The 12322-nt window shown below is 30.9% G+C and overlaps 1 protein-coding gene across 1 annotated transcript in view; it reads right to left on the bottom strand.

The window, feature by feature from the left end:
• The window catches only part of EYS (EGF-like photoreceptor maintenance factor), a 1677823-nt gene that overhangs the window by 1524492 nt on the left and 141009 nt on the right, over positions 1–12322 (bottom strand). Inside the window, exons 7-8 of the mRNA XM_027093793.1 lie at positions 10121–10260; positions 2540–2703 (exon numbers count right to left, since the gene is read on the bottom strand). Coding sequence (XP_026949594.1) covers positions 2540–2703; positions 10121–10260 — 304 coding nt within the window. The remainder of the gene's footprint in view (positions 1–2539; positions 2704–10120; positions 10261–12322) is intronic.

Here is a 12322-nt window from a genome sequence, read left to right as displayed (position 1 = left end):
TATGGAAATCTATAACTCCCCTTTTCAAAGTACCTGCATGCACCATTTTATATACCAACAGCAGCATACGAGGGTTCCAATTTCTCCAAATCCTCACCAACACCAGTATTTTCTATTAATCTTTCTTTTTGATCATGTTATTGATAATAGAGGGTATAAAGTATTATCTGGTTTTTAATTTTCATTTCCATTATTTTGTCATTAAATAAGTTAGTTGTGTTTTGTCTCTCTCTTTTTTAATTTCTTATTAGTTTGAAGGAAGAAGTTCCATTGTATCTTCATTTTTCTTTTTGTTTTTATCATGAAGGGGTGTTGGATTCTGTCAAATGCCTTTTTCCTCTGCATCTATTGAAATTATCATATGTCTTCTTTTTCACCTTTATTAAATTAACATGACATATTACATTAATTGATTTTAGAAAGTTAAACCAACTTTGCACTTCTATGATGAATCCCACGTGGTCATGGTGTATAATCTTTGTTATATGTTACTGGATCTGCTGCGTACAATTGTGTTGAGGGTTTTTGTGTTCAGATTAATTAGACATATTGGTCTGTAGTTTTACTTTCTTGTGATGTCTTTGATTTTGTTATCAGTGTAACACTGGCCTCATAGAATGAGTTGAGAAATGTTCCCTCGTTTGTTTTTAGAAGAGTTAATAATTTCTATTATATCTGCTTTACATGTTTCAAGTATTCCCCAGTGAAGCTATTTAGTCCTGGATATTTTTTAGTGTGAATCTTTTGTTTGTTCATTGAATTAATAATTCAAACTTTTCACTTAAAAAAAATCTATTTAGATTTTCTGTTTCTTCTGGAGTGAGTTTCAGTAGTTTATGTTTTTCTAGGAATGTCTCCATTTCTTCATAGTTACCTAGATTTTTGGATATACAACTGTTCATTATGTTTCCTTTTAATCCTTTTCCTTTCTGTAATTTCAGAAATAATACTCTCTTTATCATTCCTAATTTTAGTAATTTGATTATTCTCTCTGTCTTAGTATAGATAAGGATTATTCATTTTGTTAATCATTTCAATGGATAGACGTTGGTTTTGTTGATATTCTCTCTTCTTTATCTATACTCTATTTAATTCATTTCACTCTACAGTTTATGATTTCCTTCCTTTCTACATTTTCCATCATGTTAAATTAGAAGTTTAGGATATTGATTGAGATTGTCCTTGATTTTTACAGCTATAATTTATATTCTAAGCACTGCATCACCTACATCACATGGGTTTTGACATGTGTCTTCATTTTAATTAATCTCAATTGATTTTCTTCTATTTTGATTTATTTTTGATTAATTGACTTATATGAATTGTGTTAATGTTCACATTTTTGTGAATTTATCAAATTGTTTTTGATTTCTAATCTCATTTCAGGGTGGTCAGAACACATACTTTTTAAAAATTTCAATATTTTAAAATATATTGCAGCTTGTATTAGTAAATAATCTATCTTGGAAAATGTTCCATGTGCATTTGAGCATAATGTTATTCTGCTGTTGTTGACTGGAGTGTTTATCTACTCATTCTACTTGATTTATAATGTCATTCCAATGTTCTGTAGACTTGACGTTCTCCTGCCAAGTGTTGTGTCCACCACTGAAAGTGCAGAAATGGAGTCTTCAGCTATTCTTGTTGAATTGGCTATTTCTCCCTTCAATTCAGTCAGTTTTTATTTCATGCATTTTGGATCTCTGTTGTTAGGTGCATATGTTTATAATTGCTACATATTCTGATGGATTGACTCTTTTATCATTATAAAATGTTCCTTTTCTCTAGTGAACATCTTTTCTTTTAGAGTCTATTGTTTTGATATTAATATAGAAATTCCAACTTTCTATGGTTGTTATTTGAACAATATATCTTTTCTCAACATTTTACTTTCAATCTGTTTGTACATTTAAATGTACAGTATGTCTCCTATAGACAGTATACACTTGTATATATCTAGAAATTATCTTGCCCGAAAAATCTCTCCTTTTCATTGGATTTTTAATCCACTTGATTGTAATGTTATTATTGATATAGTTGGAATTATGTCTGCCATTTCCTTTTTTGTCTTGCAGACATTTTATGTCTTTTTTTAAACCTCTATTCTTCTGATACCACTTCCTTCTGTATTAAGAAAATATTTTTGAGGGAAAAATTTTAATACCTGTAATGCTATTTTACTGTACTGTTTTAGTTATTTTCTTAATAGTTGCCCTGCAGATTACTATATACATCTTAACATATCAGAACCTGTCACAGATTTAATTTCCCTCAGATACAAACTTAATTTTAATGTGATAAAATTATTTCTATATAAACCTATTCTTTATCACCCTCATTTTTGTTCTATTGTTATTTATAATATATAATACACATTGCATAACATATAATAACTACATATGTTTGATGCATGAATACAATTTTAAACAAAAATAAATACTATTAAATATTATTAAATATTTCAATCATGGATTATCAGTATAATTATAATATTTTGATAAATAGGTGATATTCTTTGTTGAAATGATGAATAAAATACCTGGATATATTAATTTCCTCTTCACAAATAGCTTGTTGACACCTACTTCCTTCATAGTCAGTTGTGTTTTCCAGACACATTTTGCAAAACCATGTGGAAGTACATAGGCACCAATATCCCTTATCATCTTCTATAATTAACCAACTACATCCATTTGCACATATCTATAAAAAATAAGAAATAAGAATTTTGTAATTGTCCATTATATACTAAAATATTACAATTATTTCTGTTTGAATTTCTTATTTTCCCTATGTATTAAATTCATGTGTTCTTTTAGCAAGGATAAAATATATTCACTTTTAATTTATATTAAAATTGTTCTCAACAGTCAAATTCATTTCATTCTCAAATTATAACAGTAATACATAAATTGTAAAAAGTTACATAGGTCAATATCCACTATAAAGTTGCAGAAATTTTTTAAGCTTTTATTTATTCAAAATTTTATAGACATTGCTAAACTGTTAATTGTTATGGTAGAAATAGCATTATATTGAGAACCATATCCATGGAAAACCTGTTTCCTTTATCACTAAATAGCTTTTTCACCTTGAGTGAGGTATTTGGATCTGCCTTTGAACTGAGTGTAACATTTTGTTGCATCCCTTATGAAAAATTAATTAAGTAAAATTTTAACACTTTATTTTATATTTGCGTGGAAGTCATATTTATACCTATTCTTAAAAAAATTACCACTTTAACTATTTTTAGAGATCTTACACAGATATGCCCAATAGATTTACTTGAAAGAATTAGGCAAACTTTGTCACCAGAGAAGTGCACATCTTATGGAATGCTTAAACTCAAGCATATCCTTTCCTAGCTCTCAGAAGAGAGTTCAAAACACAGTAGAACTTTGATAACTTTAAAAAAAAAATTTTCTCTGAATATTTCCATGTTTTCTTTGTTTTTTTTTTTTAAGTCCATTAAGTTATTTCCTATTAGTAGCAACACAATTAGGAATTTGGTTTTGCAGTGTGATCCTTTAATGACAAATTAATTATTTATAGAGATCTAGTCTCTGTTGGGTAAGCATTAGATGAGAATCTGTTTTCCATTTTTTTATTTGGAGCTGAAGTCAATTAAGAATTCTAACTCCACTAGGAAGGAGAACAGGTCTTTGACATGGACAGATGAGGTGTTTTTCAAAAGCTATTTACACTTAATCAATGACTAAAGTATTATAATTGAATTTACATGTTTTCTCTATGTGTTTGTACTTCAGAAAATCTTTATCCCTTACTGAGTGCCTAATCATTCCTACATACAGAGTATATTTGCTGTAAAGTTTCTTAAATTAAAGGAAAATTGTTATAATTGGCTTACAAAGTTAAATAAGCTCTTACATATAAAACACCTGATATTAGCATTTAATGACACTATTTTATTATTCTCTCTCTCCGTATATATCTATGTGTACATTATATATATATATGTAATATGTTTATATACATCTGTACATACATATATATTCATATTATTAGTTTTATTTTCTGAAATTTGTGATTGTATTGCATTTTATCCTCAATTACTTTAATGTGTATTCTTATAAAAACAAGGATTATACTTTTTCATTACTTCAGTAGTATTATCAAAGCTAAGAAATTAACTTTGATTTTAATACTATATTTTGTAACCTGTAAACTTTATTCAAATTTTGCCAATTCTTCTAATACACTATATAAAAATACAATATGTAAATTCTTCACTTTCAACACAACTAGCAAATACAAATCACTAAAACTTCAATTACTCATAAGTAACATATACATAAACACCAGTAATTAATGGTTGTGTTTTTTCTCCCTGTTTGTCTGTACTGTCTTGTAGAGATTGTATTGGAAATTTTGGATTTATATTTAAATTTTCCATTATCTTCTTCCATTATCCCATTTACCTCGGAAGTCCTCTTAGTTGATTTGCTTTAATTCTAAAAGCAATATAATTTAATTAGTCTTATTCTAAAGTCTAATTTGGCTTATGTTCTGTACACATACACACAATATGTTTTCTTGATTTCTTGGTATAAGTTTTTTTTTATTTTGTGAGGTATTAGTATTATTGTACTGTAGCATGCACAGTCCTGTTAAACTGTATGTACATTCTGCTTGTAGAGAGGAAATTGTATGGGTTTTCAAATAAGTAGACGAAACCCAGGCTGCACTGTCCAGTGTGACCCCTCAGGAGAGAGCCACTTTGGGTGGTTATCTGCTTCCTGTGACTCAGATTCTAACCCTGTGTCTGTTACCGCAGCTCTGACACTCACTGCCCCACCTGTAACAGCTGCCCCATCTTTCCTGTTTGATTGTTTTTCTTGTTTCCTGGTCTGGTCAAGAGTATACAGAGACATCCAGTTAGCCCATGAAAACTTGGAAAAGAGCAATGCTTCCCAGGTACTGGGTAAATACAGAGATTTTGTTTGTTTGCCTGTTTTCAATATAGTCTGGGATGATTCAATAAACACAAGAAAAAAAAGTAGATATTACCAGCTAATCACACTCAAAGCTTAGAATCTGTGAGGCTTCATGTATGCTTAATTTTTGATTTATACTGAAAAACACAAAAAACTTCACAATTTGCTATTTTATGCTGGAGATAAAAATGTCATACACTAAAGAATCACTGTATATTTAGTTATTAGAAATCTAGGTCACTAATACACAAAAAAATCATGATAAAACAATGTTTTAACAACAAAAAATAATAGTGCAGAATTCAGACTATAGCAAACTAGTATTTCCTATAATTATATGCCTTCCTTTTTGGTTTATTTTCAAAATAATTTATTACTAGGATTTAAGAAAAACTGAAAGAACCAAATGAAAACGTGTCTAATTTCCTTAACTATGTACCAAAAACCATACTATCCTTTGTCTAAAAATTGTGATATGAACACCTAAGTTGCATTTAAAGCTTTGTTAAATGCTTTCATCATATGCTGATGGTAGTGAATTCTTTACTGCAATTATTTACTGTATCTAAAAACCATTAAGTAGTTGCTGGCACTAAGAAATATTTAACTTGGTATTTCAATGGGGTTTCTTATATATTCATAGCCTAGTCTTCTACTAGAGTTTTAGTTTTCTATAATTAAATTTAGAGATAAGAAGAGATCTCTCAGAAAAACTTATAAGACAGTAAATTCTATCAGTGGATACTTACTGAGTTGAATCAATCTTTCAAATGTAGGGGAAAGATTTTTCGGTTTTTCAATATAAAAAATCAAGGAATCTACTTAAAAGGAGTCCATTAACCCTCTGAAATTTTATGAAAAACAGTGTGCTTGTGTGTACATAAGCTATCGTGAGGGAACTGTTTCCAGCTTTCATCAGATTTTCAATGAGCATTTTGAGCAAAAAAAGGTTGAGATCTACTCATGTATGCCTATGATTAGAGTAAAACCTATAACTACAAATATAAATTACCCTGGAAAACTCAGTGGTTATACATAATACTGCATATAATAAAAGTTACATTAGCAATTATAATTGTATTATGATATTTGTAATTAATAATTATATTATAATCAATTATTAACTTGTGTCATTGTACAAAATGCCATCATTAAAAAATACATAAAAATGGAATGATATTTTATTTTATTCTTAATATTAAAAGTTTTTATTTGAGGCAGAAATATAACAAAATTTTAAATCTAGCCTGTGGATGATCTTTCCTTTACAAGGAGAATAGAGGGAAAACAAAACTTCCAGAATTCCTTTTTCTGGAAATTCATTACTACTGATGCATATATATTACAGAATATTACTACAAAAAATTAACTTCTGCTGGATAGAAGCTACATGTATAATATTTACAACATACTTTTGAAAAATGTTTTTCATATGCAAGTAAACAACTTTATTTAAATTTGCTGTCATTTCATGGAATATCTTGTATGTTTCTATAAATTATTTTGTCATTTCCACATTATATTAGTAAAGTCACTCAGCAAAGGAATCTAATGGGGAGAAACTCTAAGGCCTAATATATGACACATATTTTACCATTTTTTGGCCCTTGTTAACTAAATAGATATGCAAAGAGAGTTCAGGGATAGGACTGAGTGACTTTTCTTTATCATAATATGCAGAAACCTGGATTCTTAGAAAAGTATTAATCAAGTAAAAATTGCACTGGACAAAGTTAAACAGGCAAGAAAGACTCTATTCATGACCATTGCAATAGGAGAGAGATGGAACTCAGCTCTGCTGAGACAATACACATGTATGTTTTTAAGTACTGGCATGAGCTAGTGGAACAGTACTGGAGAAAATTAAGTAAGAGACTGACCAACGAGATGTGTGGTGTACACTGAGTTATTCCTGAGTTTGCAAGTGTTTTCCTCTGTGAGTAGGCTAGGCCTTCTGTGTTTGCTAATTATGCCCTTAACAGAATTGTTTGGTGGTCTTTTGGAGGGTCAACAGTGAACAAACACAACATTCTGCAAGGATCCAATTAAAATAGCCTCATTATCGAAGCTCAGTACTCTAGACTGCAAACAGTACCCTGCTCTGAGACCACTGGATTTTCTTCTCTCCTACTACGACAGTAACATAGGTACATACAGGTACATTTTAGGAATTTTTTGATTATGTATTCCAATTGGATCTAAAGAGATGAAATCTCTCTCTGTCAACATCACTTCCTCTGGGGAATCTGTAAGAGTATGGTTAGGTCCTGTAACATCATCATCTACATGATGTAAATGAGTGATGATTTCAGATGGTCACATCAGTCTACATTCAGTGAACAGAATATTCCTTGAGTCACCTTTTCAAAGTCTTGTGAACACTTTTGTTGGCCCTGAGCTGGGACCAGCTTCTCTGGCAGGTTCTGGAGATATAACACTGCACAGATGCCTGATATGTTTTCTGGGGTCCTTCTGGTGTCTCTGGCCTTAACACAAACAATCCCCCCTTCCTGTTGTAAGTCATGGGCATCTCTCATTGTTATAATTTCTCAAGGACAACCTGCAATTGCAGTGGTCACTCTGGGGGAATTCTGACATGAACAAGATTGTTCACTTGACAGATGCATTAGAACAAAAAGAGAAAAGGTCTTGGGAGCTGTGTCTCCCATGTCTAACAGAGAGATTACTGTTTAATGCACAGGGATGTGTCAGGTCTTAGTTGCAGCATGCAGGATCTTCGTTGAGTAATGCAGGATCTTTATTTGTGATGTGGGCTCTTCATTGTGGCATGTGGACTTCTCTCTAGTTGTGGCATGTGGGTTCCAGGGTGCATGGGCTCTGTAGTTTGCGGCACATGGGCTCTCTTGTTGAGGTGCACGAGCTCAGTAGCTGTGGTGTGTGGGATTATTTGCCCCATGGAATGTGGGATTTTAGTTCCCTGACTAGGGATTGAACCCAGGCCCCCTGCATTGGAAAGTAGATTCGTTATCACTGGACCACCAGGGAAGTCCTGAAGATAGTTAACTTTTAACAATCATGACTGTATATCTGTCTGAAGCTAGCTTTCTTTCACTTCTTTTTTGCTGTTTCTTCCTTGTTTTTCCTTAGGGAAATTTTAAATTAATTGATCATAAATAATTTTCTATAATTATATGTACATTCTAGGACTATTGTTCACACAGTCAAAAACACAAGGAGAAGAAAATGTTTAACTGTGTTATATTTGTGTTTTCCCTTTGCCAAAAATTTAACAAAGCAGAAAAAGTGTACCTGTGTGTGCAGATAATTTAATTAGTCTTTTAGATGAATAGAGCACTAGGTGCTTAGAGTTCCGGCATGAACTCAGAAGTCTTGATTTTTTTAAATATGTGAACACAGAGGTTTATTTATATTAAAAATAAATCTTATGTAATTTCCCAATAACTAAAAGACTCCTTAGGCAAATTAGAACAATTTAACTTTTAAAAAGGTGTTCTATTATTGTTTACCCAGATTGTTTATAATTATAAAAATATGAATTTGACGTAATTGAAATTGTATTTATTTTTTGAAATTTTAATAATGAATATAATTTAAACTGTTAAATCTAATTCATTTTCACTGACTCTACTACACTGATGTACTGGAGTGTTTTATTGATGATACTGCAAATTATAAGAACTTAACATGGTATTGTAAATTGCAATTTCCAAATCTTTGGAAGACCTTACACTGATACTAAATTGAATTAATAAATTATCTTTGGATACCTTAATAATTTTTAAGTAAGAAAAATAAACAAATATTGATCTCTAACTATAGTTTTAAATTACCGTTTTTCTTATAGAATGGAAATTAAAATGTGCACATGTCATTAACTGATGTATATTTATGTTTATATAGGTATATTTATGTTTATTTTGACTAACAAAAAGTTGATAAAGTGTTATAAATTGTGTGCTCATGAAAAAATAAAATAGCTAAAAATTATTGGATTGCTCTCTCTGTGTTTTCTGTTAAGTCTAAAACAGCAAATGTTCATTACTTTATTTAAAGTTGGTAATTATTTTAAAAAAATACAGAGAAATAGAAATATGTATATAAGATAATATGTGATTTGCTTGTTTCCTAAAACAGTTACTTATTTAAATTAATATAATATATATTGTTTTTTAATATGCTGATAAGTCAAATGTTTCTTAAAGATAAAAACTTAATCATCTATGTGCATAGTTGTGTATCTGTACTTAGCTAAATACATATGTGAAAAAGTATATTAAGCTTAATACATATGTTCATGAATTTTAAAAACATAATGAAAAATATACTTGAGGGCATACGTGAAATTAAAAGTTCTGAAGAGTTTGAAGTCTGTTTGCCTGTATTTGTAATGCCTCTCTAGATGGTTGTATTTTATGTACAAAAACACTTGCATTATTTTTTATAAAGTTGCTCGATATTAATGGATTTATTTATAATGAAAAGAGCTTAAAAATCTTTACTGAAAATTTTGTATGAATGATACACCAAACAGAAAATTACAATTTGGTTTTTATTTATATAAAATGACCAAATTAGGTTGTGTCCAGACAAGAGAGGTTACAAATATTAGGATAACTCTCTAAACTTTTTGGAAAACTCCTTAATCATTTTGACAAGAAGTTCCTTATCTACTTAAAATTAAAATTCTATTTTTTTTCCTGTTGTGTTGTTTGGAAATATCTATTTTGTACATGGTAGAGGTAAGATTGGGAAAAAGAGGGCCATTCTTTGTATCTTTGCCTTAAGTCCCACAGTTGTTAGTGGTAAGACTGACCAGAGACTAGAAATCTTCCAGAGATTTAACTACATTCCAAAGACAAGGGTAGTTATTTACAATCTTTAAACAAAAAAGTGGTATTATCACATCTGTTTGACTGTCTTTAAATCAGTCTGTAAGTTATAACATAAATAGGAGACAGAAGACTAGGAATAAAGTGATTCTTAAAACTCTTTACTACCTCTCTATATTATAAATATAAGAAGTAAAAAGATTTCCAAGTACATTGTTGAGAATTTGTTTATGAAGTTGTATTTAAGCTATGCACATCTCGAACATTGAATTTGCAAGCTTCACATTTCTAGCATTTTTCAGACAATTATGAGTTAAAGAGGCAATAAGAAGCTACTACAGAAATGTACCTCACCTTCCTTGTTCCTTCACGTAGGAACCAACACACATGACCAAAGGCTTCGGATCCGTTCAGACTGACAGCACCTTCCATGCAGCTGCAAGCGAGAAAGAAGTAGCTGCCGGTAACCACTTCATGATTTTCACCTTCTGATCCTTACAAACAAAGAGATGAAACATTAAATAACCTTTCACACACTTGAATTCACATTGAATTATTAAAGGCAGTTGTCACATTACTTGATAAATGCAATTTGACAACACCTACACAAAATAAGCTTCTACGTTTGTAGAATATTAGATTTAAAAGAGACCTAAAACAGAATAAGGCCCAACCCTCTCATTTAAAAAATGGACTAAGAAATACAGCAAGAGAATAAGACACAGTTTCCAGGCCATGCTATTTAAAAAACAATCAAATGCCAAATAAACTTCCAATTAATATTTATAAAAATAATGTAATGATGATAAACAATACATTTTACACAAAAAATGTTTGCTCTTCATCTATTGTAGTTGTACAGGGAACAATTTCAAAAGAAATTTGGAAAAATTCCTTAAAATATTTATAATAGAAAAATGGCCAGTACCTTATCCTAGGTTCCTGACAAGAAGGAAGAAAGTCAGGGAATATAAGTGTGTGTGTGTGTGTGTGTGTGTGTGTGTGTGTGTGTGTATACGTAGTATAGACATACATAAACACATTTATACATATACATATATAATGTAGCTACTTCATGCTCTGATGTTAAAGATAATATCTGTGACACAATAAAGAATGAAATTGCTAAAAAGCAAAATAATGTGACATATAAAAGCAGACACACAGATAACCCAGACTTAGAATTATACTAAGACTGTACAATATCTGTGGTAAATGTGTTGAAGTATCTATAGGAAAAGATGAATATAACTGGTAAACAGATTTGGAATTATGGAATGAGAGATTTAGAAACTGTGAAAAAAAGCAAAAACCCAAATGGAAATACTAGAATTGTGGGGAGAAAGGAGTTAATTTAGTCGAGCTGAGCACTTCTTATCTTTCATTAGTGGATGTAACATTTCCAGGTAATGAAAGAACATGGGGAACTTGATACAATCTCCTTGTGAATATAACTAAACCTCCTATAAAGGAGACTAAAATATTTCTTAGGGAGATAGTATTTATCTACAAAACCCTCTAGCTGATAGCCCTATTTTAGAATTGTTTCTAATTTACAAACCTACAATTCGTGAGACATGACTTCTTGCAAAATATCATCTAAATTATGTAAAGTACAGATGAATTATAAATAGAGAGGGTTCACAAGCTGAAATCTCCCTGCTGTGTGCAGACCTCATTTAGAAATCTCACCTATCACTCTGGGAAAAAAAGGAAGAAACTAGGAAGCCATGCAGAATGTTTCAAACTATTTTCAGCCTTACCAGTGTAACTTGACTGCTTGTATTCTTAAGATTATAAAAATATTATTACTATATTAGCAATAAAATAATCAATGGATAGGATTATCAGAAGATCAGGCACAAGAAAGAGAAGTAAATTAATGATGTCAAAAAAAATCATATCTTCAGCATGCTGAGAGAAAATAACTATAATATGGTTATGTCAGCCTGGTACAATGAATTCCTTTATTTCCTGAAGAAAATAGTATTACATTTAACTGTTTATTCAGTATTTGGGAGAACTTGGATATAAGACCCTATTTTTTGTGTATTCTTCATTGTGAAAAGATTTTTTTTTTTAGTCTTTTTTTTTTTTTTTTTAGATGTTGGGGGTAGGAGTTTATTAATTTATTTTATTTATTTTTGCTGTGTTGGGTCTTCGTTTCTGTGCAAGGGCTTTCTCTAGTTGTGGCAAGCGGGGGCCACTCTTCATCGCAGTGCGTGGGCCTCTCACTGTCGCAGCCTCTCTTGTTGCGGAGCACACTCTCCAGACGCGCAGGCTCAGTAGTTGTGGCTCACGGGCCCAGTTGTTCCACGGCATGTGGGATCCTCCCAGACCAGGGCTCGAACCTGTGTCCCCTGCATTAGCAGGCAGATTCTCAACCACTGTGCCACCAGGGAAGCCCGTGAAAAGATTTTTTTTAAAACTATTTTAGTCAATTACTTTAGAGGTTGTAGGATTATTCAGATTTTATACTTATTATTGAATCAGTTTACCAAACAAGTATTTTTTTTCTAGGAATGCATCTATTTTATGTAAATTGTCCAATTTACA

The sequence above is a fragment of the Aethalodelphis obliquidens genome, unplaced genomic scaffold (assembly GCF_003676395.1).
Source record: "Aethalodelphis obliquidens isolate GAN/ISIS:26980383/991018 unplaced genomic scaffold, ASM367639v1 scaffold3, whole genome shotgun sequence".
NCBI classification, from domain to species: domain Eukaryota; kingdom Metazoa; phylum Chordata; class Mammalia; order Artiodactyla; family Delphinidae; genus Aethalodelphis; species Aethalodelphis obliquidens.
The sequence above is the reverse complement of the archived record's forward strand: the minus strand, read 5'-3'. Positions and strand labels throughout refer to the sequence as shown.